The sequence below is a fragment of the Fusarium keratoplasticum genome, chromosome 12 (assembly GCF_025433545.1).
Source record: "Fusarium keratoplasticum isolate Fu6.1 chromosome 12, whole genome shotgun sequence".
Taxonomy (NCBI): domain Eukaryota; kingdom Fungi; phylum Ascomycota; class Sordariomycetes; order Hypocreales; family Nectriaceae; genus Fusarium; species Fusarium keratoplasticum.
Window position 1 is genome coordinate 1,019,773 of NC_070540.1, and position 24,925 is coordinate 1,044,697.

The 24,925-nt window shown below is 51.8% G+C and overlaps 10 protein-coding genes and 1 pseudogene across 11 annotated transcripts, besides 1 other annotated feature; 7 read left to right on the forward strand and 4 right to left on the reverse strand.

The window, feature by feature from the left end:
• Positions 1 to 120: 120 nt before the first annotated feature.
• On the reverse strand, positions 121 to 1,815 carry NCS57_01393700 (uncharacterized protein; the record flags this gene model as incomplete). The annotated part of the gene is made up of 4 exons (XM_053063556.1): positions 121 to 477; positions 522 to 1,172; positions 1,341 to 1,568; positions 1,630 to 1,815. The coding sequence occupies 4 exons, from the start codon at positions 1,813 to 1,815 to the stop codon at positions 121 to 123; spliced, it is 1,422 nt and encodes a 473-aa protein (XP_052906889.1).
• A 471-nt stretch (positions 1,816 to 2,286) lies between these two features.
• On the forward strand, positions 2,287 to 3,712 carry NCS57_01393800 (annotated as a pseudogene). The gene is made up of 3 exons: positions 2,287 to 2,425; positions 2,588 to 3,044; positions 3,556 to 3,712.
• Positions 2,287 to 3,712: a sequence feature.
• A 784-nt stretch (positions 3,713 to 4,496) lies between these two features.
• Positions 4,497 to 5,272, reverse strand: NCS57_01393900 (Mac domain-containing protein; the record flags this gene model as incomplete). The annotated part of the gene is made up of 3 exons (XM_053063557.1): positions 4,497 to 4,598; positions 4,650 to 5,046; positions 5,097 to 5,272. The coding sequence occupies 3 exons, from the start codon at positions 5,270 to 5,272 to the stop codon at positions 4,497 to 4,499; spliced, it is 675 nt and encodes a 224-aa protein (XP_052906890.1).
• A 936-nt stretch (positions 5,273 to 6,208) lies between these two features.
• On the forward strand, positions 6,209 to 7,468 carry NCS57_01394000 (PALP domain-containing protein; the record flags this gene model as incomplete). The annotated part of the gene is made up of 2 exons (XM_053063558.1): positions 6,209 to 6,471; positions 6,520 to 7,468. 2 exons carry the CDS (start codon positions 6,209 to 6,211, stop codon positions 7,466 to 7,468), a joined length of 1,212 nt encoding a protein of 403 aa, XP_052906891.1.
• Positions 7,469 to 8,018: 550 nt separating this feature from the next.
• Positions 8,019 to 9,078, forward strand: NCS57_01394100 (uncharacterized protein; the record flags this gene model as incomplete). Its single annotated transcript, XM_053063559.1, has 3 exons — positions 8,019 to 8,436; positions 8,484 to 8,653; positions 8,704 to 9,078. The coding sequence occupies 3 exons, from the start codon at positions 8,019 to 8,021 to the stop codon at positions 9,076 to 9,078; spliced, it is 963 nt and encodes a 320-aa protein (XP_052906892.1).
• A 317-nt stretch (positions 9,079 to 9,395) lies between these two features.
• Positions 9,396 to 11,255, forward strand: NCS57_01394200 (Zn(2)-C6 fungal-type domain-containing protein; the record flags this gene model as incomplete). Its single annotated transcript, XM_053063560.1, has 1 exon — positions 9,396 to 11,255. One exon carries the CDS (start codon positions 9,396 to 9,398, stop codon positions 11,253 to 11,255), a length of 1,860 nt encoding a protein of 619 aa, XP_052906893.1.
• Positions 11,256 to 12,255: 1,000 nt separating this feature from the next.
• NCS57_01394300 (uncharacterized protein) lies at positions 12,256 to 14,148 on the reverse strand (the record flags this gene model as incomplete). Its single annotated transcript, XM_053063561.1, has 1 exon — positions 12,256 to 14,148. One exon carries the CDS (start codon positions 14,146 to 14,148, stop codon positions 12,256 to 12,258), a length of 1,893 nt encoding a protein of 630 aa, XP_052906894.1.
• A 363-nt stretch (positions 14,149 to 14,511) lies between these two features.
• On the forward strand, positions 14,512 to 17,156 carry NCS57_01394400 (C2H2-type domain-containing protein; the record flags this gene model as incomplete). The annotated part of the gene is made up of 4 exons (XM_053063562.1): positions 14,512 to 14,773; positions 14,846 to 15,512; positions 15,565 to 16,441; positions 16,500 to 17,156. The coding sequence occupies 4 exons, from the start codon at positions 14,512 to 14,514 to the stop codon at positions 17,154 to 17,156; spliced, it is 2,463 nt and encodes an 820-aa protein (XP_052906895.1).
• A 463-nt stretch (positions 17,157 to 17,619) lies between these two features.
• NCS57_01394500 (uncharacterized protein) lies at positions 17,620 to 18,978 on the reverse strand (the record flags this gene model as incomplete). The annotated part of the gene is made up of 1 exon (XM_053063563.1): positions 17,620 to 18,978. Exon 1 carries the CDS (start codon positions 18,958 to 18,960, stop codon positions 17,620 to 17,622), a length of 1,341 nt encoding a protein of 446 aa, XP_052906896.1. The 5' UTR covers positions 18,961 to 18,978.
• Positions 18,979 to 20,817: 1,839 nt separating this feature from the next.
• On the forward strand, positions 20,818 to 22,873 carry NCS57_01394600 (uncharacterized protein; the record flags this gene model as incomplete). The annotated part of the gene is made up of 2 exons (XM_053063564.1): positions 20,818 to 21,117; positions 21,161 to 22,873. 2 exons carry the CDS (start codon positions 20,818 to 20,820, stop codon positions 22,871 to 22,873), a joined length of 2,013 nt encoding a protein of 670 aa, XP_052906897.1.
• A 340-nt stretch (positions 22,874 to 23,213) lies between these two features.
• NCS57_01394700 (DAO domain-containing protein) lies at positions 23,214 to 24,806 on the forward strand (the record flags this gene model as incomplete). Its single annotated transcript, XM_053063565.1, has 3 exons — positions 23,214 to 23,226; positions 23,281 to 23,849; positions 23,901 to 24,806. 3 exons carry the CDS (start codon positions 23,214 to 23,216, stop codon positions 24,804 to 24,806), a joined length of 1,488 nt encoding a protein of 495 aa, XP_052906898.1.
• Positions 24,807 to 24,925: the final 119 nt, after the last annotated feature.

Genomic DNA, 24,925 nt, shown 5'->3' on the forward strand with positions numbered 1-24,925 from the left:
TAGGCTTCAGTACAACACGCAAGTTTTTGAACATAAGTTGATACACGATAGAGGGATCACTTATAATATACGTGTTCAGTTCCTATATTCTACTTCATCACCTTGCGTTGCTGTGGAATGTTAAAGATCACCCTCATCCGAGACCTGCATTGGGCTCATCTCTTGTTCCTTAAGCGACAGCAGGCGATCCAGCTCACCAAGAACCACCTTGTACACAGTCTGATGCAGAGGAGATCTTGACAGATCTTGGCCTCGGCATCGCCCAAAATCGCATTCCAGACATTGCTGCGTCAGATCCCGATACTTGGGGGAGATCTGAGACGTCCTCGCCGCCGCTTTACGAACCGCGAGAGCGTCGCCCAAGTCAATCTTCTCCCAGTGGTCAATCTGCACCAGTGCCACTCCAAGACTCCACAGCGGCCGACATTTGATGTTGCATCGAATTTCCTCATCGTCTCTTATATCACTTTCGGCTGCCTGGGAGTTCGGTGTCTTGACTTCTGGACGTCTTCCATTTGTACCAATCGTGTCTTTCCAAGCTCAGCGGAGAGGTGCATGTTGTGAATTGACTGCGAGAGGTCTTCTATGTCATCTACTGACACGAACAGATCTCCGAGCTGCCAGATGTCGTTAAGCCATGGAGTTGAGTAGAACTTGAGCGCCGCGGATACAAGCATTCGTGCCAGTCTCAGTTTATCAATGGGGTTGATTAGGTCTCTCCTGCTGGTCTTGATGATTTCGTCAAGCGCCATCGGACTGCGTTCAGTGTGACGACGACTAGTTTCGGGACAGCTTGGATAGAAAGTATGACAAAAGTTGTCTCTCTGCCGAGTGCAGTCAAGATGCCCGAAGCAGTGCGGCGCCGATTCACTTGACGACGCGTTCTGGGTGGGTGGCGTGCCTGTCAGTTTGAAGCAAATGTCGCCTGACGACCGAAGATCGCGGGACGTCTGATGGATCAGCTGGCTCCCTGCTTTGTGCTCGAACTCTTGAGCCTGGTGGCCGACGGTCTGCTTCACAGTTGGCTCCTCAAATCGAACGACCTTTCGTCTCTTCGACATCCCTTGATGTTCCTCGTCTGGGGGTGTCAAGGGCATCCTCGAAGCGCCGAAGTCCAATTGGAGTATAGAAGATCGAACGTGCAGTTGCACCAATCCAGACTCTAGAGCCACCTACATGCGGTTGAGGTACATGATAGTAAGCCTCATCTGGGTTTCGTCGTCAACCTGATTGGTTTCGATGAAGAGACGAAATAAGTGCCTCGTGTGATCCGCATGGCCACACTTCCAAGCGTCGACGAGGGCTTCGTGCAGTGCCCTTGAAGCTCTCAGAACACTCACTGAGCCCCGCCACTCCATGAGATACCGTTCACGAGTCTTCCCCTCCACAGACAACTCGTGTCTCGCCGGCTTTCCAAGCTTTTCGAGTTGTGCCCTGAGTGTGCTTAGGTTGCCTATGGAGCGCCTCAGCTTCTCGATGCTCTCAGACCATGTCTTGCTTCGGAAGGTAACCTTCAGACGGTCCTGGATCTCTCGCAGTCTTTGTGTTGTGTCGCCTGGATGCTCGCTCTAGGAGCATGGTTAGCGCAATGTCCAGGGCATTGCTATCGTCTGCCGTGGGCAAGAAAACGGTCCTCAGGATCTTCCATTCATTCTTGAAGATGGCTTCCTGCACCTCCAACTGTCGCCGAATTCGCTCTGCTTCTCGAGCGTACTCCTTGAAGGTCTTCAAGTTTTTGTAGAGGCCCTTGAAAGACTTGAAAACAAACTCAACGACCGGGACGACGCCAATCGCGCCCAAAGCTAAGTCGGCCATGAGCAGAGCGAAGGCTGTCGAATGTCGACGGACGTTGGGTGATGGGAATGAAGAAACCGCGAGGGACCCCCTCATAAAGCCAGAATGGAGGATGTGAAAGCCTTGCCAGGCTTGGCAATTGCCTCCTGCTGAGGGGGTGTGTTACACAACATTGGACTGCCACGTATACACAGCCCAGCTGGATTGCTCCCAACGCAGAGCCCAACCCGTAAAGGAGGTACCAAAATTTTCCTTGACTCATGCCATATAATAGAGCAGAAGAACTATGGTGCCTTTTAATGGCACCCTGATTCCAGACTGCCTTGCTACACTGCCGTACACCTTAACTGCACAGCCTCCTCGAAAGATCCTGTTCTGTTCATTCATTCCATTGCAAATGCCACCCTCTGCAGAAAGGCTTTTGCTCAATCTGAATATCCTCTTCGTTATTATCTTTCACAATCTCTAAGGATCTTGTACGTTAAGTACAGAGTCTTCCGGCATGGCTACTTCGCCACCTTCAAGCGGCCCCTAGTCGTCATGGGTCTCAGTGACGAGTACAGCGCCCAGGTATCGAGCCTCAGAACCGCATTTTATGAGGCAGAAGCATTGCTACAAGAGGGCCATCAAGGTGGCTCAAATTAGGAGACTAGGGCTGATCCAGATTCGACTTCTGATGCCGGGTCCGACAGAAGTGATGATTCGAGCCATGAGTCCACGATTTCGGATTCTAGGGATTTTGATGAGCTTTTAGCGGACCTTAAAACCAACATCCAATGTCTGCGTGATCTAGGCCCCCTCATCGATTCACCATTCGTTGAACGGCCAAAGCAGCCCGAAGATGCTACTCTAGTGTCCCTCCAGATAACATGGGAGGCATACCAACCCTACGGGGACCGCATCTTGCAACGCTTTCCTCAGACACAAGCCAATCTAGTTGAAAAACTGGCCAGGGCCAGTCTGGACCGCTTCCGGAAAATTCAGGAGGAGAAGAGGGAAAATCTCATCAAGCAGCAGCAACATGACGAGACAGCCAGTCGCATTTCCGGCAGCGTACGGTATCGCGACTCAGCCCTTGGAACTTCTCTAGCAACCGGCAGCATCTACGCAGAGACGCTTATGACCTATGGCCAGAGCGAGGATCTTGCTGTTCGCGTACCGCCGCTTCCTGAGGGGGCTAAGTCTGGTGTGCCGTTCGAGTGCCTGGCTTGCGGTCGCAGTGTTTCGATAAAGAACAACTCTGCGTGGAAGTGGGTATTTCCCACTGATAATGATGGTCAAAGTAGATCTTGCTAATATACTATGATCAGGAAACACCTTTGGCGAGACCTCCGACCTTGGATTTGCCACGATGCTGCGTGCGGCTTCAGCAACGAGTCTTTCGTTTCTCGCGAAGACTGGATTGAACACCTTGAGTTTGATCATTGCTTTCGGCCTGCCTGGAGTTCTTTTCAGTGTTCCCTCTGCCACGAAGAGACTGGCGAGGGAAAGACTGCCATAATCCATCACTTGTCTAGCCACATGGAAGAAATCTCACTCGCGGCTCTCCCTAGTGGATACGATTCCGACAATGATCTTAAAGAGAGCGAAGATGAGGATGGGGATGGAAATGGCGGGAAAGTTTCCGCAGGCTCTCCATCTCGGGATTTTTTTGCATCCTCTTTGTCCTTCCCAATTATTGATGTGCAATCCGTTGATCGGGGGTAGTTTGTCTCCCCTCGCTGTACTTCATTGACTCACAAGCTAACTTGGCCAACCTAGTCAAACTGGCATTTTCGACCTCAACTCAGAGGACCACAATCCAATGGATCCATTCGCGGATCCAGCTCCTCACGAAGACGGCTTTTACCATTGTCCGTGTGAAGGTCAGCCAAGCTGCAACCACCAGCCAGAAAAGTCGAAAGCAACCTACGAGTAAGTGGCATTACAGCGATCATCTAGCAGAAGGGGCCACTGACTTAGATGTGCAGCAAATTTGTGGAGTCTCATCTGAATCATCCGTCTCAATGCAAAGTTGCCTCGTGCGAAGGCGCTGTGTTCTCTTCCACCGCTTCCCTCTTGATACATGAGCGTGAAACCCATCGAGTGCATAAAAATAGCGACAGGCCTTTGTACAAATGCGAAGTATGCGGGCGCAGCTTCGTTCGAAGATGGAACCGTGAGAGGCACATGGAAGATCGCCATAAGAGTAATGCTTAGGCTACGGCGTTGGATGATGTTGGGCTTTAATGCCGTTACGTATTTATGACTGTTTTTATTGCTGTTCTGACTAATCGTCACTTGCGGATTCATTATTAAAAATGAGAATAATGACGATGCTATTAGAGGGCATGTAATTCTAATACCTTGAGTAAGGCAGCCATGTAGGTTACAGCGGCGGAATAAAACTTTCATAAAACTAGTAATGGGTGTAAATTATGTTTGATCAAAAAGCAATATACTGTCCAATTAATCAAAAATTCCTATACCTTCTATAAATTCTTATCTGGCAATTTTCTCATTGAACTGACTTGGGACGCTGACGGAGTCAATCCTCGTTTACTATCTGCAAAGAGCGAGGAGAAACATGGGATCACGAGCTAGATTTCGTCCATTCGCTCAGAATACGCTCCCGCCCAAGAGCTTACACTTCGGTGGTGTCTCGGCTTTGCCTAAATACTCCTTGTCAAACCTGCTCCTCGAGATAAGGCATTCTACGCCCCCTAAGTCTTTTGCTTGGCTTCTTGTTCGGCCTTGTGCTTGCGTTCTATCTTGCGTATAATCTTGGCCGGGTTTCCGGCAACAACATGGTACGCCGGAACATCCTAGACAAACTTATTAGCATGAGCTTCGCTGCTAAGAAGCGTCTCACGTGCCTTTGTTACAACACTCCCAGCTCCGATAGTGCATCCATCTCCAACCGTGACGCCAGGCAGGATCATGGCACTTCCTCCTATCCAGCAGTCTTCGCCAATAATCACGGGACGGCCCAGCTCAGGTCCGTTCGTTCCATCGCGCAGATCAGGATCAAGGGGGTGGGTGCCACTGAAGAAGGAGACGTTGGGACCAACAAGGGTACGGGCTCCGATCGATATAGTGCAGGTATCAATCATAGTGCAGTTGAAGTTTATGAAAACGCCACTTCCAACTTTGACGTTTGTCCCATAGTCAATGTTGATGGGACGCTCTATCCAGGGGTATTCGTGCAAGACAGCATCGTCCTCGTCTTCTGTTGCAGCAGGTGGGGGTAAAGGGCGCTCATCGTTGGTGATGCTAGTCTTTGTCAGAAACTCCAGCGATTTGCATGAATACAATTCATTTACTCTTTCCAATGCTCTGCAATTTCTCTACGGGTCAACTCCCCCGCCGTGTTAAGTCGCGCAAGGGCCTGCTTGCAGCGCTTCCGAGCAGCCACAAGCTGCGGCGTGAAAGCATAGTACAGATCCCCTCGCCGCATACGGGCAAGATTATCTTCCTCGTCGATATCAAACACAGTCATCTTGGTGCTGAGGGGTTAAAATGTAAACAAGTTAGTCTGGTATCGCAGGTCCAAGTTTGGACGAAGCAGGGAGTCTCTTGGCCGTGAGGAGCCACCAAGTCGAAACGCTAGGCCTTTCTTAGCTCTCAACAGCGCCGGTTGAATCCATGTCCAATTTGGATGGGTGCGGATTTACGAAAACTCCGGCTTATCTTTTCCTTGGGTACAGGGTGGCTCCTTCATCCTATCTTCATCTCAACCATACATCATCGCGTACTCAACTCACTAGGTACTTTGTGAAAGTGGAAAGTGAATTAAGTTTCTTGTCAAGTTATCAAAGTCTAATCTCCCGTAAATCTGTTGTTGATATCACATGCTGTAGGTTCACGGTCTGCTCGGCCTTGATTATAACCAGAACGAGACGCAGATGGCTGAGTTTTACCAGCTGAGCTCTCTGAGATAAGTCAAAAATAAGCTTGAGTTATTGTCGATCCGATGATCTACCAGCCTCCTCAATTGCGAAAACCTAGCCACAATAGCAACGGGGCTATATTCCAATGTAAGTTTTGCATTAAGCCGAAAAACTCTGAGCGATACAATGGGCCATCACCTAAATATCATGATGTCCACGCCTTTTATGCCGCGTCTTGGCTCTCAGGACTAACTAACCTAGTAATCCTATATTGGAGTGACAGTCAAAAGTGGCTGGCTGTCAGACTATTTGAGTTCAGCGACCGCTCTTTCGGCTCCGCCCGCGGTGGTCTGGCGACCATCGGCGAATGCTCTGTCGGCGACTGAGCGAACCTAGTAACATCACGATTCAAACAACATGTGATGTCTTTGTGTTATTTAAACTCGCCGATTCTACTGTCATCTTTCTCTCAATATCAAAGCCCATACTTCCTCTTATCTTCTGCATCTTTACACAAGACAGCCATACCACTCCCACCCATGAAGATGTCGTCCCTCGCCCCTGAAGCATCCACACCCGCCAATAGCATCTCCAATGCTATCGACTTGATCGGAGAAACTCCCCTTATCCGCCTCAACAAGCTACCGAAAGCTTTAGGCATCAAATGTGAGGTTTTGGTCAAGGCCGAGTTCTTTAATTTGGGAGGGAGCACCAAGGACCGCGTGGCACTGCGCATGATTGAAGAGGCCGAGAAGGCTGGGAAGATCAAGCCCGGTGATACCTTGATTGAACCGACTAGTGGAAATACGTGAGTGACCCTTCCCTAAGCTCTCTGCGGCTTATTAACTTGATATAGTGGCATCGGACTGGCTCTTATTGCAGTTTTGAAGGGCTACAAGACCATCATTACCCTTCCGAGCAAGATGTCACTTGAAAAGGTGACAATTCTTCGCGCCCTGGGAGCCAAAATCATTCGAACACCTGATGATGCAGCTTGGGACAGTCCCGAGTCACATCATCAACTCGCCGCGTGGCTTCAATCAGTTCTTCCGAACGCCCATATCCTCGGGCAATTCGGGAACCCCGACAATCCCCAAGCACACGAGGACACAACTGCCCAAGAGATTTGGAGACAAACGAAGGGTAAAGTTACCGCCATCGTCGCCGGTGCAGGAACAGGAGGCACCATCACCGGACTCGCGAGGGGTTTGAAGAAACACAACAAGAACATCAAAGCTATCGGTGCTGACCCACAAGGAAGCATCTTGGCAGCCCCAGATTCTCTCAACAAAGATCATCTACACGAGCCGCACCAGGTTGAAGGCATCGGCGGCGAATTTGTCCCTGGTGTCCTGGATCGAAACATCGTGGACAAGTGGTACAAGACGACTGATCGAGAGTCTTTCTATCTTGCGAGACGCCTTATTGCTGAAGAAGGACTCTTGGTAGGCGGAAGCTCCGGCGCAGCGATGGCCGCCATGTTTAAGGCTGTCAAGGACTTTGATTTCAAGGAGGGTGACAAGGTGGTTGTTGTCATGCCCGACGGCATCAGGAACTACTTGTCCAAGTTTGCCAATGACGACTGGCTCAAGGCGAATAATCTTTTCCCGCTCGACGGGAGAGATCTCCCCTTTCCACCATCAAGTGGCGTCGAAAACACTGCGGTGACCTCAAATGAGACGGACGACTTGACTAGGCAGCTACTCTCGGCTCAGGTTTTACTTCCAATTCGACCTCCTGGTTCATGCCGGGAGAAGACCGAAGTGGCGGATGAGCATGCGCATCACGACTTTCACATTGTATAATACATCCGCGGTTTTTGATGTGTAATGGATTTTTGGTTCTGGGTAGGGTACTGAGCGAGATAGTTTGGGATTTAATATTTGTAACTTGGCGCTTTTGAACTTTCGATAATGGCCCAATGGGACACTGTAACACTGTATGGAAGGGTTAAGAGGGTCAAGGGCGAGATTAGATGGCCCTGATAATAAGAAGCAATGACGCAATTGTCGGCCATTCGTATGCTAGTCCAGTCGCCTTCCCAGGTCAGGCATGATTGCGAATGCGATATACATGTGCAAAAGGACCAGCAGTTGGATCCTTCGAGCTCTAACGCGCGGCGGTGTACGCACTTCGCCACGCTCGCTTACGCGCCAACAGGATCATCAGGCCACGTCCCAACCGCTTCTGCCTTACAGTATCCCTCTTCATCAATTAACATCTGATAGACGATCGATACGATTAGGTTATTATAGAAGCCCCAGTCTCCTCTGAATAAAGTCAAATAAACGGGCTTTGGCTTTCCCATCACTTTAACATCTTTTGCGCGAAGGATCAAGACCCCCGCCCTTCAAAATGGCCGAACAAACCGACAACCCTGTCAAGTATGACATCAGGGAGTTTTCAAGCTCTGACGAAGACTTTGAAAAGTTGTCTCACATGTGGGACATCATCTTCCCAACGTGGCCAGTTGAGCGACAGCGACTGGAAAAGTTTCTGCGTATCGTCCCCGGCCATCACTATATCCACGAGAATGGCTTTGTTATTGCCTATCTATCAGCCGGTGTTGGTCAGATAGATGTCCTTGGTGTGCTGCCTGAGCATCGAGGAAAGGGACTCGGTACTGCATTGTTGGAAAAAGCAAAGGCTGCGATGAGGGAGGCCAACGGAGAGGATCTCAAATCTTTGCAAATTGGAAGCCAAACTCCCCGGTTCTGGCCGCAGATGCCAGTCGATTTCCCGCAGGAAGTAAAGGACTTCTTCATCCACAGAGGTATGCACACACGTTAGCCTTTGAATGGAATACTCACCGATCTATAGGGTTCCGTCGAATGGAAAAGAACTCAGCCATAGATCTCTTCAAGGATATCCGCGAGGGTCCTATCGCACCACCCGAAGTCATGGAGAAAATCTCAAAGGTCAATGTGAAGTTTTGTACATGGTCTCCAGAACTCGAGGAAGAGTGCCTCACCAAGCAGCGAGCCACTTTTGTAAGTCATTGAGTGTTTTCGCATATGGTCAAAAGCTGACACGCGCGCAGAGGTGGTACATAGGCTACGAGGCCCTTGCAGCTTACAAGCAACACCACGAAGCATTGGTAGCCATTGACCCCGAGACAAACGAGCAAATCGGATGGACATTCATGTGTTCTTCCTCGTCTATTATCAGCGACACTTATGCCTTTATGCCGCTACTGCCGTCAAAGGATAAGACGGGGCTGGTCGCCGCCGTTGGCGTGAGCGAGTCCGCAAGAGGCAAAGGCGTTGGCTTGGCCATGGTGGTGAAAGCCATGGAGAATCTACGAGAGAGGGGAATTGAGGGCATATACATTGACTCGGTTTTTATCCGGGGCTTTTATGAGAAGTTGGGTTTTGAGACTTATTGGGAGTACGAGGGCTTTGTCCAGGAAGGATGATTAGGATCTTGGCTGCTCTCAACTGGATAAGAGGAGGTAGGCGAAAGGGATCGCATATCTCTCGAGTTGATGTAGAACTGCGACTTGTAGGGCTTATGCAGGATATAAAGTTAAACGAAGAATGGAATGCATGATGAACAAGGTTGAGAAACGAGGCTTATCTCTCGACCAGCCCGGTGAATGCTTGATCGGCGACCCATTGTCCAATCACATCGCTTCGGCGACCAAACCACACGCCAAGTCCCCGATCCCCCGATCAGACCCTTCAAACCCCGAACGCACCAGGTGGCACGACTCCATCACCATCCCCAGACACAATGGCAGCTCCCAGGATCACCAAAAGCACTGGGCTCGCATCTCTCGCTTGCACCGGGTGCAGGAAGCAACATCTCAAATGCGATGGCAAGAAGCCGACCTGCTCACGATGCGTCCAGAACGGTACACCGTGCAACTACCAACCTTCGCGACGCGGGGGACGCAGAAAACCGAGGGATCTTACCGCCGGGAGAGGACTTCAGCCGCTTCGACCTTCAATCGGACCTGGAGATGATGATAGTGTCAGTGCTAGTTCTCCGACTGTGCCAGAGGTTCCTCGTTCAGAACCGTCTCGCCTTTCAGCGACAGATGATGCTCCATCAGATGGAAATGTCCTCTCGTACTTTTCCGGAATAAGCACCGATCATCTCCTCTGGCCAGGTCTAGGACCCAAAGACTTCAGCAACCAGGGTCAAGTGTCATCGATAAGCAGACCTCCCACCGACAGTGAGCGGTTCATTCGGATGTACTACGAGAACTTTCACAATGCTCACCCGATCCTTGTCCCGGCATCCATGTATACCTCACGAGCATATCCCACTTATCTACAGCTCGTGGTCGACTTTGCGGGATCTCACTTTGTTCAACTGAGCCCCTCTGAGCAGCTCAAGACAAAAGTTGCTACGGAGCTTTCTTCCAGCACGGATAAGTCGGCATGTATGGTTCAAGCATGGTTGATCTACGCAATTGTGTTATTCTCACGGGGCGACCTTACCGAGGCACAAGATGCCTTTTCACACTGCACGACTATCGCCTTTGATATTGGCCTACATCGCGCAGATTACGCGTCATCTCAACACCCTGAGAGATCCATCGAAGCAGAGAGTCTGCGGAGGACATGGTGGGAGCTCTTCATCACCGACGTCATCATGGCACTTCCTCAAAAGACCATCTCTTTCCGCTGCAGTGCTGTCTGTCCAGAAGTCCCTTTGCCGTGCGAAGAGTCGCTCTACACAGGCACACACGACATTCCAGAACCGCGCAGGATTCTCGACTTTAAGCGGAGGGTTCTTTTCGAAGAGGATATTATCTTTTCGTCTTTCAGCTATCGGATCGAAGCTATCAGCATCTTGGGACGGGTCCTTGTGCTGAACCGATTACGAGACTATCACCGCGATCACCTTCAAGCAGTCGAGAATGCGCTCGTCAGTTGGTCAAATCACCTCCCCACCAAGAAGCTGGACATCGTGGACTCGTACGGAAACATCGACGAGATCATGTTCCAAGCACATGCAATGATTGCGTATGCTGGCATGTTACTACATCTTCCACGCAGCAGCTATCACCCTCATTTGTGCAGCAACGAGGATCCCTTCTGGCCTATGGCGCAGGCCCAGTCGTTGTCCAGCTCGACTCGTTTGGTGCACAGCATCAAAGCAACCGAAGCTTCAAGGCGAATATCGGATTACATCTCGCTCTGTCCGAATATCCAGAAACATACTCCTTGCATCATTCCAGCCCTGGTTCTCTGCGGTTTGATACAGCTGGCTACTTCAAATAGTCACTCTGACGAATGCTTCGACCACCACTACAACCGAATCACGCTGATTCTCGGCTGTTTGAAGAACTTGAAGAGGACCTGGAACTTGGCAGATTCTGCTTACCACCGCGTCCGATCATGCGCCGCAACTCTCATCTCAGAGTCAATGGACAGGTGGAATTCCGAGCCTCTATCGAAATCCATCGCCTTGACTACTTCAACGCCGAGTGAATCTGGCCAAGCAAACAACAGACCTGCGGACTCGACGGTAGTGCAAGGGGCACAAGAAACGACAATACCAGAACTAGACCCGAGTTTCATCGACCGGTTATGCTATAGTTCTTCACTCTTCAGCTCGCTTCCTGATTTTGAGATTAGTTGAACACTTGGTTTGGTAAACGGAGTATATGTTTGGGTATTGGTGTTTAGGTTGGGATGGGGAAACAACGCGTGTCGCTTGGAATGGTAATGGCGTGAGGGGGGCGAGATGTTTTCTTCGGTGACACATATTCATGAACTGGACGGTCTCAACGACAGTCCAAGATGAAAAGGCGAAGTGGGAGTTCATCCTCTCACATTCAACGGATACCTACGGCTCATATAGAAATGACTTTTGGGGTACATTTGTTTTCTGACTCTCTGTTACGGTTTTTAATATAACTAGAAACCACGATCACATGTTTCCAGAAGAGAGTGTGCACTTAAACTGCGTTATTCATGGCTCGTGTGAAGGTGCAGCTCTCACCCATAACCTCCCGTTGTGTAGGGTTGCCTGGGCATGCTGATGAGCGCACAAAGAGACCAGTACCGTGCAGGTAGGTGTCCCTTGACTGTACGCCTGTTTTCTCACTGTGCAGTCTGTGTTGGACGTGGCTGGCTCGTGGCCCTTGTTCAGTGACTCAACTCAGTGGGTGAGACGCGTCGCGTACGCGTAACACGGTATATCCGTGTGACGTGTTATCCCAATCAAATCAACGCGTGGCAGAAGTAAAGTACCCGTGCATAGAATGAGATGAACATTTATTTGCTTTTGTGCAGGACCCGCTCTGGCTTGTTATCGTCTCCTGAGAGCGCAGCTTTTCGCCCCGTGTCTTGCGATAACAGCCAGTGGTGTTTTTCCGCTTCGGCACACATCACGGTGCGAACCTACCCTGGATGTGGGTGACGAGCCAAAGCCGAAGGAGTAATACATAGGCCCCGGTAGTCATATAGCCCTCGTGGGCATGGGCAGTTCATCGAATTCCTCTTCCAAGCAAAGTAACGCTCGGCAGGGACAGCATTGCCACTGTGATGGTTCAGTCCGTCGCTGGAAACTGCCCACAGGGCCTTCAGTGCCCTACTCCTCAAGTTTGTCACATAGAGGCAGTTGGCCCCAATGACATTCACTCCCAATATCGGCCATTCAACTGTTGTATATCCTTCTCCAGCCTCGCCACAACCGCCTCATAAAACCTCTGACAAAAGTCCTCGTTCTCCAGTCCCATGATCCCCAACACGCTCTCAGTCTCCAGGCACCACTTCACTGCCGCCATGTAGTTCCATCCCCCGCTCTGCAGCACCTCATCACTAAACTTGCCGCCCGCCTCGTGCTTCTCGAGCATCGCGTTGAGGTCCATGTTCGAGTCCGCTGCCATGTCGAGCGCCGGCACCGCCTGCCCGATCATCACCTGGATCAGCATCGCGCCGAGGGATAGCACAGTCAGGTTCATGGCCTTGGATGGCTTGCGCGGTGTGTTCTGCGGTGGAACTTTTAGAGGTGCTGCTGCGTCGGTTGTTCTGACGAAGTTCTTAGCCATGAAGGGCCTAAGGGGAGAGTCTGTATGTGATGTGGCCTTCTGGCTTTCCCGAAGGAACACGACGTCGTCCAAGGTCAGGATTCCCGCCAGCCAGGGAGTGTCGTATAGATGGAGGATGCTCATGGAGATAGCCAGCGCGATCCTCAGCTTCTCCAGGAGACCGAGCTCCTGAAACTCGGGATTCTTTCCCTCTAGCATCTGCCGTAGCGTGACGGCCGAGCTAGATTCTGGATGACGATGCTGCGGGTAGAGACCAAACGTGCGATGCGGGTCGGCGATGTACCCGCAGCGCTCGGTCGTCGGCCCCCTACGCTCCTCATGCCATGTGAATATCACTCGGCACAGGTCCGATTTGAGGACGGGGGGTAATGCTTCTATAGGGAGTGACGCTGTGCTGACAACCAGGTTCTTCTCAGAGACGACGGTTAGCGTCTCTGTTGATGAGGACGTCAACTCCCGCCTAGATATGAAGCCCAACGATTCACGGAATCGAACTCTCCGCCGTGGTGATGGAGATCTGGGCTTGCTCAGAGGAGCACTCAACGACGAAGGCGACTTCATGCTAAGTTCGCTCTTGGGCTCGAATTGGACACGGAGACTGTCCCACCGGGTTGGTCGTTCTAGAGGCTTCACTCTCTTCTCATCCTGGCCCGAGCAGTCAGTTTCAGGAACAGGGCTCTCATATGACCCTAGCACCACGTGAAAGTTGAGGTTCTTGGCCACCTCGTCTTCCACATCGCTGGGCACCAGGACAGCCTTCCTCGGCACCAGCTCGAGACACACGTCGTGGGACTGGACGCAGCGGCACGTTGCTGCACTCCTAAGGGCGTCGAAGATGCTCCGCGACAGGCCACGGATGAGTTTGGTGACCCTGGCCTGTGACCGCCGCCGCCGGCTGGGCTCGAGGTCGCGATTCTGCCCAGCGAGGTCATGCAGGACCGAGTTGGCCGTCTTGATGCGGGCGATAATGCCTTCGTAGTCTTTCTTTCTTAGCGAGAAAGATGTCTTTCTTCTAAGCTCTTTCATTATTGCCCCGGGGCTATTTAGATTGGTCTGATAGAGCGTTAGCAGACTAGTACATCTCGGTTTGAAATGTGTGGCTCTCGCCTTGCCATCTGCTTCCATGTACAACTTCTCCCTCAACTCCTCCGCCGCCTCCTGCATCTCCTTGGCATGCTCCTTGAACTTGCCCGTTCCCTTCCATAGTCGCTCTCGGATGTTGTCGCTGAACTGCTCCCACTCGGGCCCGAAAGGCTTCTCGACCATGTCGTCGATCCGGGACAGCGGCGCGATGCCGTCGAGGAGCACCTCGCACGTAGTTTGTAGGCGGACCTGCTCCGTCTCGAGGTCTTGCACAAGGGCTTTCAGGTCGCGGTCGGCGCCTCGCACCCCTGATAGCATGGCCCTGTAGCCTTGGAGGGCCTTGATGGCCAGTGGCAGGATGCCGAGGACCAGGCCCACGACCTCGATGCCGGACATGACGCGCTCTTTAAGTCGTGCGTTTGATGACAATAAAGCACTCTTGGAGCGGGAGCCGCGAGAGTAAGGCCAAGAGTGAGGCTGTCAGCATGCGAGCCCCGCACGCTCACAACTGAAGACAGGGACTGCATTATTCACGCCGCGAGGACCAATGATATATCGATGAATGGAGCTGTGAGCCATTTACGGTGCTCCCTACCCTCTGGAGGCCACTCGCATGACCAGATGCCTGATGTTTGGTGAGCGGGGCTTGCTTGGCTGAGTCGCTGACATCACCCCGTCTATCAGAGTGATGAATCCAGCAGCCGACACCTTTAATCTTCACTAGAGATTACTTTGGCCCTTGTCTTCACATTTTAAATAATGGCAGAGGTGTCTCGGGCCGCCTCGGAACCCCAAATCGCCGCCTTGGTTGCTCGCAGCCTCACCTCGTTCAAGGCGCTGACCTCAACGCTGCAAGATGACCATACCCGAGCCTCGCAATCCAGCTCTTGCTTAGCGAGGTTTAAACTATGGGCTGGAAACCTAGGAGCCCATCGCCCTTCCGGGAGTCGCTCGCTCGAGTACCGTCTACGCGACGCGTCGAACATCCGCAAGTTGGTCATCTCCCTGCTCCAGGATCTCTGTAGCTCCATCGAACAAGGCACAGACACCCGCCCTTTCCGCTGTTGGGAGTAAAACGTTAATAAAAAGTCAGGCACCCTCGTCGCCAACGGAGGCAGCATCCCTGACACAATCAGCGAGAGCCATGACGAGGTGGAAGACGACCTAGCCGACTACTTCAATGAAGACGAAGACTCTGACAGGTCCGAGGTTGAGCAGATACTTGATGAGATTGCTCACGTGGTAGACTGCCTTCTCCGTTTATCTGTCACAATACGCAATCCAGCGCCTCACGACCAGTTCCTGTCTCGGGCGGGGGAGGGCCTCGTCAAGGAATTCGTGTACTGGGATGCCAAGCACGTCCAGGACAAGTTCCCAAATGTGGACAAAGACCTTGCAGACAGACTCGGCAGGGCTATGGCCCGTAGGCGGCAGTATTTCAAGTATAGGGAGGAGCACAAGAGCCGCCTGGCTGAGGGCTTGGACGAGGACGATGCGGATTTCGGAGCACGAGCGACGACAATCGCTTCATCTCTCCCCGAGCATCTAAAGGAGGCAAGCAAGAGCACCGAGGCTAGCGAGACTCAGCTTGCCATACTTGATGATGGCCGTTCTGATGCCTCGGCGACGTCGTATGCCACCTCAAGTCCTGATTCGACCCAGCTGCGAGTCCCGCCAATACCGAAGGAGCACATCGACGGGTCGTTTAAGTGTCCGTTCTGCCACATGATAGTCTCGATAGACACGAGGCATGCCTGGAAGTATGTTTCCCTCCCATATAAAAGCCTCTGGTCACCCTAACTTATTCAATAGGAAGCACGTTTTCAGAGATCTTCGACCATATGTCTGTCTCTCAGAGGCCTGTCAGGCACCAGATCACCTCTATACGCGCCGCAACGACTGGAAGATGCACATGAGGAGGGAGCACTGGAAGACCTGGTACTGTCCCTTTGGATGCGATGCAGAATTCGACAGCGCCAAGGGCTTTCACAGCCACGTCAAGACAGCCCACGAGCAGAATGTATCTCTCGAGAAGATACACGCGCTAGAGGGTCTCAGCAGCCGCGCAGACATAGCGAATGCCAAAGGTCGATGCCCTCTGTGTTATGATTTCCAAATCGAGTCCAAGAAGCAGTATGAGAAGCACGTTGGGCAGCATCTGGAGCACCTTGCGCTATTTACCTTGCCTGACACAGGGGGGGAAGGCGATGACGACGAAGATGGGAACGAAGACAAGGAGGAAGAGAGGCTCGACGATGGAGATGAAGACGACGACGACGACGAAGAAGAAGAAGATGAGGAGGAGGATTGGCTTGCAACGGACGACCCCAGAACCAAGGTTGCTGATCAACAACAGAAAGCTGCGACTGAAGCCTCCGACAAGCTGAATAGAGAGGCCCAAGAATCTCGAGAAATTCATCAAGCCGCGAAGAAGATCATCGTTGACGGTGATGAGGAGGCACTGGCCGAGGCGGTAGCTAGTTTTGAAGAGGAATCGAAGATGGCTGCAGCCGTAGCTGAGGCTAAGGGAGCCACAGAGAAGGCTGCCCAGGAGCTGAAGGAGAAGATTCAGAAGGAGACCAAGGCGAAGCCTGAGGAGAGCGAGAAGGCCGAGCAGGCCCCAATCAGATTTAAGGACGCTGTCGGTCGGCATTTTGCCTTCCCTTTCCGGCTTTGCGCGACTTGGCAGGTATGGACGAAACGGATTCTGTTAGATGACTGAACTGGCATTACTAATACTACCACAGGGCATGGAGGACCTCATCAAGCAATCGTTCCCACAAGTTGAGGTTGTAGGGCCTCATGTTATGGAGGGCCGTTACGATCTGATCGGCCCTGACGGCGAAATTATCCTTCCCTCTGTTTGGGAGAAGGTGGTTCAGCCGGACTGGGCCATCACTATGAGAATGTGGCCGGGGTACGAGATGCCTCCATCCCGCACCCGCTGGACTCATCAGCCTGTGAAGTCCCCGCCCCCGGCTCCTCGGAAGGAGGACCCTGAGAAGATCCGATTGGAGGCTGAACTTGCTGCCTTTAAGGCCATGGAGGAAAAGCAAAAGGCTGCGGAGAAGGAAAAAGAGGTTGAGGCTCAGATCCGCAAGGAGGCCGAAGAGGCCTTCCGTCGCCGGATGGAGGCAACGAGAATTGCTCAGGAAGAGGCCAAGGAGGAGATCAAAAAGGCAAGAATTGGCGCTGGAAGGGCCGCCCGCGAGAGGATGGAGACTGAACGAAAGGCCGAGAAGGAGCGAGCTCGAAAACACGACGAGGCTATGGCTCGACTGTGGGTTCAAGTCAAGATGAGGGCCGCCATGGAAAAGAGGGAGGAGGAGGGGGAGGCCCAAATGAAGATCGAGGCAGAGCGAATGGCTGCCATGGGAAACAGGGAGAAGGAGGAGGAGGACTAGAAGCGCGCCGAGGAACTGGCTCGTGTCGGCGTTGGAAAGGCAATGTGGGAAGAGAACAAGGCATGAGCATGACTCTGAGACATACGTCCGTAAACTATTTATCGCGTACGATACGCAGATTGTGGTTAATCGTGGCTGGAAGCAAAGCACTGTTTCTGGAAATTTAAACTGTCTTCGATATCAACAAGTATACATCGACGGTCAAATTGTGGGAAAAGGCTCGAACAAGTGCACTGATAACCCTCGTTCTACCTCCCACTTATCCTACAACAAACGAGAGCGATCATGCGTCGCAGACCAAAAGAACCAGGATAAAGATAGTTGGTTGCGGCATAGCAGCCGCCGCAGCCCGTGAGAAATGACGACTTGTGATATTCAGCATTCAAGACGAGCGTGGAATGAGACCGTCATGCATATCCGCAGAGGCTTGAGGGCCATGGCGGTTTGGTGACCCTCCCGTTCCCTACACGCGCGGCGGCCTGTCTCCCATTAGATCTTGATGCGCCACGAGTTCTTCCATCTGTGCCTGACTCAACAAACTCATCCAAGTATACACCTGATCCTGGCACCAAACCTCAAACCTCTTCGGCTTTTGCCCCGTGGGATCGTCAATCATCTCCATCGCAATCAACCTCTCATCGTCCCAAAGACCAAACCTCAGAGCCCGGAACGGACCAAACATTAGGCCTCGGCTTACACGAGCTTGTCCCCTTGGGAATAGCAGAGGCTGTGCCCAGCGTAAGCCCTTGCAGCCGACAAGGACTTTATGCCGATGGTACGTGGATGCGTCTCGTTTGTCGATACAGGGAAAATGAGGAGGAGGAGGTGCTGGTGACGGCCAAGCTGGCCTGATCCCTTCCGCATTGGTCAATCGCGGGAGACTGAGGTGTTCATCTCCTAGCGGTCTGAATCCCGTATTGAAGAAGGCGCTCATTTCATTATGAATCCCGCTCGTGTCGCCCGCGCAAGGGCAAACATCCGACACACTCTCAAGGTGTCGGATATAGATCAAGGCGGCCCAGAGGGGTTCTTGGGCCACCCAGATATTGGACTTGCCAAAGTTCCCGAGACATGTTCCAGATCCCATGTTGCGTATGGCCGCGATATCGCTGTCCGTCCAGTGAAGACGGCCTTCGGATGCGGCATTGCTGAGCTCATAGCTGAGCTGCAGACTCCAGAACCCAAGGGTGATGCGCTGCATCTCGTACCAAGATGCTTCTCCGCCAGCGTCGACGGTGTATGGTTGGCCCCAGGGAAGCCCGTCTGGTCGCTGGCTCCACGGGAGCGGAGTGGGTTGGAAGACTTTGTCAAGGAGATGGGACGGAGTGGCAGATTTGATGCGATCATGGAAGAATTCGAAGCACGAGCCTGCGAGGCTTTCGATACGTCGGGCGAGGAATATCATTTCTCTGGGTGAGAAACACGAAGCTTCAGCCCGCATCACATCGCGAAGCCGGATAAGCGGGATGTTTTCACACTGAAGGTCGGGAATACCTAGGCCCTGGTTGGACAGGAAATACTTTGCAATAAAGGAGCCAAGATCATTTGCGGGTTGATTGGAGGGAGTGGTTTGCCGGGCGAGGGCGACTAAGCGTAGCATATACGGGATCCATGGCGTTGAGGTGAAATCTTTGGATACTGGATGGTCGAGGACAGATTCGAGGACGTTGGCGCCGAGGGTGCTTCCCATGAAGTGAAATACATACGGCGATGATACGGTAATGCTATAAAGACTTTTGAGATCTGGCAAGTCGCTGAGGATGGGAGCTAGCAGCTCCGGAGGCAGTGTTGAAAAGACGTCCATTTTGATGACCGTGATCGAATTTGACGAGAGCACAGAGTGCGTTCTCACCCAAGATTCTACCCCTCAGCTTGATGTCGGCATCACATCTCATCATCACGTGTGCAGTTTTTGGTTCCCCGGGTGTCTTTGCCCGTCTGGTCTTTGTGAGGGTGTGGTCACACGGCCAAACGGTTAAAGGAGGTTTCCGAAAGTGAACTGGATCGTCACGCCGTGAGGGGTTCCAGATGGCCGATGACGTCGTGTGACGACGCCTCTTTTTCCATGTTTCCATTGAATGGCGATGCAGTTGGACATTGGAATTGTGATTGTGATTGATAAGATATCGAATTCGACATGGATGGTTTCGATGCTTGTCGCTTGCCGCTTGTTGTGTCGGGTCTGTTTTGCGCAACAACAAGCGATCACCACAGCGGGTCGTTCGGCGATCTTAGCGGTCCGCTGCCTCGGTATAGCGGGGAATGCTTACCCGTCCTGGAACTTGACCAATATCGTGGACCTCATTGTTAAAGGCGAGGGAGGTTTTCATCTCACCAAGGTACATTCCTTCTAAAATGACCTCTCAAGACGGCTCCCCATCTTATCTCTTTCGAGCTCCCTCAATGATCCGAGCAGCCGTCATAACCAAATTCTCACGTAGCCGGGGCGCAACTACCTACCTGTACTCCAACCAACATCCCTGCAGAAGTCTCAGGTGCGTAGTGCTTATAAATGTGTGGTTCAATCTCATTCTTGAGCACGTAAAGCTCACCCAACAACTCCCCGACCGTGTTGCCCTCACCCACAAGAGATGTAGCTGGAAGTGCAACAGCAGGATACACAACAAGTTCCAAATAGCTGTGTAGCCCCAATACTTGCGTGATAGAACACAGGTGATAGGACACATGATCACATCAATGTCTTGGCTTCTCCAGTGAGCCGCATAGAGCTGTCTGAACCTGTCCCTCGAGCTTTTCCGCTACTGAAGAGTCGATTCAACTTTTGCGATGTTGACCTCACATTCGTTTAACATCCATTCAGTGAGTGGATCGAGCGGCTCGGATCCCTCGTAACAGATTCTGTGGATGTCGGCGCCAGCATCCTCCAAGTAATTCGCCGTGGTAATTCCCCAAGCCTTACCATGTTCACAAGGGGTGAATGTTTTTACTGTTATCATGGAGCTGCGTATTAGACGCGCGGTTACCTCGTCCACCACGCGGCGTATGGGGCGTAGAGGGGTACAACGCTGTCGTTGAGTAGAATACCAAGAGGTAGGCGGTCCCCCCAATATGCAACATTCTATTTTCAACCCACTAGTTTCAGCCCAGCGCTTATCGTTGCACATTATGCTTAGCCGCCGCCTCTGTGCCAACAGTTCAGTAAATTCCCTCTGCCGTGATCGGAGGTGTGCTTGGCATGTGGCTTGGATTCTCAGCTGAAATGCAGGATCAACGCCACATTCAGACTTGGTGAGCATTGCCGCGAGATGCCTCACTGACTGAGTTTGTGTTTACCGAGCTAGAAAGGATAATGGCTAATGATATGGGCGCGACGGTTCTAGGTTTGAATCATTTTATATACCCTCAAAATTATCTTGATACCATTCATTACTTTTAAGACACAAGGGACCGATGTGATACAAATCTCGCAGCCTATGTCGATTACCAGGCTGTGCACACTACACAGGGAATCAGGCTGTAGAAAAGGGGCCTGCAGCCAAGTCGATCCGCCAAGCTGTACAGCCGCTGAGTTTCCAAAACTCATTGGAAGGCGTTGTCGTAGAAAATAAGTACTTGAGGGGGCCGATTCCCCTCAACGCAGTCGCCTCACCCATTCATTCTACACCCAGAACTTGACTAGGCGCAACAAACACGTTTCGATATGGAGAGCCCCTCCAGGTCCACCCCTTATACCCTCGAGTATCGAGCCTTGAGCATCTCGAGTTCAGATGAAACACGGTCAGAGACGCCGCCCAAAAACCGCGCCAACGAAGACCCTCATGGCCACTCTGCGGTGAGGGCGAGAAGCAACCTCGGGCCGGCCACGATTCTAGCCGATGTTGCCAGCATACTCTGCCCTCTCGCACTCCTCGGCTTCAGCATCGTCATTCTGCAGACAGACGGTCGCGAAATCGATGAGATATATTTCAGCTACCAGAACGCCATAACAACGGTTAGTTGTGTTCCTATGACTTGTTGATGCGAAGTGCTAACCTTTGACCTAGCTTGCTACCGCGTTCCCTATCCTCTTTGCTGCCATCATGGGTCGTCTGATGTACCAACTATCGCGCTGGATGCTCGAGCGCGGATCCACAATGGTGACACTTGAACAGTTGATGGGCAGTCGGACCCTCGGCGCAGCTTTCTTAACGCAAGTTGAGCTCGGCGCCTTCAATCTTGTTGGTCTTGTCATAGTGTTCACTTGGATCTGGTCACCGCTTGGGGGCCAGGCCCTGCTTCGAATGCTTGACTCAAGGCTAGACACAATTATTAGCCCGTCGACGGTCGTTCATTTTGACACAGGTGCAGCGCCACAGTTTGAGGCCTGGTACGAGGTATCCGTCGTTCGCACCAGACACAGACGGAGCATAGTTGCCACACCCCATTCCATGTACAATGCTGCCCTTCTATCACCAGACTCCATCAGGAATGATAGCCAAGATCTTTGGGGAAACGTCAAGATACCCTATCTCCCATCATACGGCGATCTTGGTGACCCTGGATGGCAGAGAGTCCCTTCTTCTCCCATCTTTGAATACTCTGCATTGGTCGGCATCCCTATCAACAATATTTCGGTAGGAAACTCAAGCTTTCCCATTGAGACCACCTACGTACATCTCGACTGTTTCAGTTTGAAGAAGACATTATCCCCAAACGGAAAGTTCATCGACATCAAGAACACGTCACTTCAAGGCCTGTCGCCTTCACTACCCAACGGCACCTGGCAAGGCTATGAATCGAACGGTGCAAGCTGGACTCTTGCTGTTGATACTTTTGCCGACACCATGTGGAGTAATTACTCCTTCTACGAGCGTCGCGGGCTTAACCGTTCGCAAATCAACCAACCGTCCATGTTTACCAACGAGGTCGGCGTGAAAGCCAACCCAACTGCCCTACTCATGCAAATTGAGTACCCAAGAAGTGGCAGGAGGCCATCAGACTGGTTCTCTGCACGATGTGGCGTGGTTCAGCATTACGTCGAGTCTCGCATCAACTGCTCTCTGGCCAGCAGTAACGCTCTACGAAATTGCACTGTCGTTGAGCAACGATCCTCGCAAAAAGCTCACGCGCCCGGCGATATCTCATTCCTTTCGTTTCCAAGTATCTTTAAAGAGCTGTCTCTTCAGATGCCAGGGGTTGCACAACGTGACAGCAAAGTCTATGGGTTGGAGCCTTCCCTGAAATACCTCCAAAATCCATCCACTGCCAGCATGGGCTCCGAGCCGTTGCCGGCTCTGGAGAACGTGGCACAAGAACTATTCAGCTATCGTCTAGGTCAACTGATAAACTCCTATCTCCTGATCGGACAGGTTTTTGACAGTATCTTGAGCGGAAATAGTGATCCCGATGCTGTTTTCGAGCCAAATATTACAGTCCCCGTGGGGGTGACGAACCTCTCGGAGCTTTATCATGTATCTCGGGCGTGGACAGGGACCTTTATGTTCTCGTGTATTGTGTTTCTTGCGGGTGGTGCCCTCAGTGTTGTCTTTGTTCACTTGGCAACTAGTCCGGATGTGCTGGGCTTTGTTTCGACTGTCGTACGTGATTCCAAGCACATTGACACAACACCAGAGGCGGCAAAAATGGACGGCCTTGATTTGACAAAGTCGATGAAGATGAGGCGGATTAGATATGGCGTTGTCCACGGGGCTCTGGAGGCCGATCCTTTGCTTGGAGTTGGACCCGAGGAGACTGTTGAGAAGCTAAAGAGACTATAATGACGGAGGCGTAAGACCGATAGATGTACCTAAAAGAAAACTGTCATTAGAAAAATCGCGAAGAGTTGTTGTCTACCAAATCAGGATTAATACGTTCATATACTACGCACTTTGTGATACGATACACGGAACAGTGACGGCTCGGAAATGGAGGTCTGAAGAAAGCAAAATGTGAGGAGAACCGAAGGAAACCGAGGGGGCTGATGAATATCTCGGTCAAAGTTAATCCGGGTTGAAAGAAGCAATAAAAGCGGCCATTCGTGTAGGACCGCTTATCTCGAGCTTCAATTCATAGCATCCCGTCGAGCACCTTAATAACCTCTCATTCATACAGTCCAACATGTCCCAGTCAGGTGATTCATTCCCTCCACACATTCTTAGTAAATCAGGCACTAATACAATCGCAGACTTCATCCAGGACGCTGTCAAGCTTATCACTGCTCGTCCGGGTCTACCAAGCCCAAACCCCACTCAAGCGGCATGGCAAGAACCCCCTCATCCAACCGTCTCCAATGCACAGTCTCCCGAGTTGCCAAAGGAGACTGACGTGGCCATCATCGGATCTGGTATCACAGGTACTGCTGTAGCACACTACCTCTTGAATCATGGCGGAGATCTCCGGGTGACGATGGTGGAAGCTCGCACCGCCGTAAGCGGAGCAACCGGAAGAAATGGAGGCCATCTTGTCTCAGATAGCGACTCCTTGTTCCCGACTCTCGTCAAGGAGGTTGGCATCGATCGAGCCGTCGAAACCGTCCGCTTCAGTGAAGCAAACATTCGTCGCCTCAGAGATCTCACAACACAGCTCAGTCCCGAAGAAAGCTCGGCTGTCGAATTCCGCGACGTGATATCAACAACTGGCCTTGAGGATCAAAAATCTTTCGAGGAAGCAGTCGATGGATTGAAGGAGCTTCTCAAGGCTGTCCCAGATGGCGATATCAAGTACAAAGTCTGCAAGAAAGAAGATGCGAGCAAGGTGCGTGAATAGATAATCTATGCGACAAAATACTCACCGCACAAACTACAGGTCTTTCGCTTTCACAGTGTTGCAGGTGTCGTGGAACAACATGGCGTTGCAGCGCTGTGGCCATATAGACTGGTTACAGCAGTCCTGGCATCGTTGAGGAAAGATTTCCCATCCCGTTTCAACCTCGAAACAAACACACCGGTTCTCTCCGTCAACCACAAGGATGAAACATCTCAGATATTCCCTTATACCGTCAATACGCACCGAGGAGTTCTACGCGCCAAATACGTGGTCCATTGCACGAATGGATACTCGGGCCACCTGATCCCCCATCTCGTCGGCAAGCTATATCCTCTCCGAGGAACAATGTCAACGCAGAAGCTGGGGCCTTCTTTTCCTCATGTCGGCGACAGAATGTCGTGGTCTCACATATCTAAAGGGACGTACGATGGTGAGACTCGTCATATCCACCTTGGGCTCTACTACGCTCAACAGAATGCCAAGACAGGAGTCATGTTTCTTGGTGGGGAGTCCCAGAGTTTAAGTGGCCTGTTGACGAGTGATGACTCGTTCGTTGGTGATGATGCACGCGACACTCTGACTTCAGCGGCTCCGCGTATCTGGAAAGATGCTGCACCAGCAGAGCCGCTTAAAGTATGGTCTGGAATCATGGGCTTTACTGCAGACGGCATGCCCCTTGTGGGCCGTCTCCCGGCGGGCCTCACTGGCCGGGCAGGTAGTGGTGAGTGGATCGCAGCTGGCTTTAATGGACATGGAATGGATAAATGCTGGCTTAGTGGAGAGGCCTTGGCTAGGATGGTCCTTGGAGAGGAAGTGGTTCCTGGATTTCCAAGGGCTTATCTTTTGACTGCCCGGAGGATTAAATCGTGGAGTGCCGAGAAGGCGGCGGAGACGCTAATGGACCATATCATGCTAGGTGGTACAGCTCCTACCAGTCAGATGTAAGGGGGGAAAAGCTCAACATATGTATTCATGGTCACTTAAGGTTGAAGAGGTACCACCGTGGGCCAGAGTTCCCAACCATCGCAAGGAAGTAACCTTGATCATCTATGAAGTCTATCGAA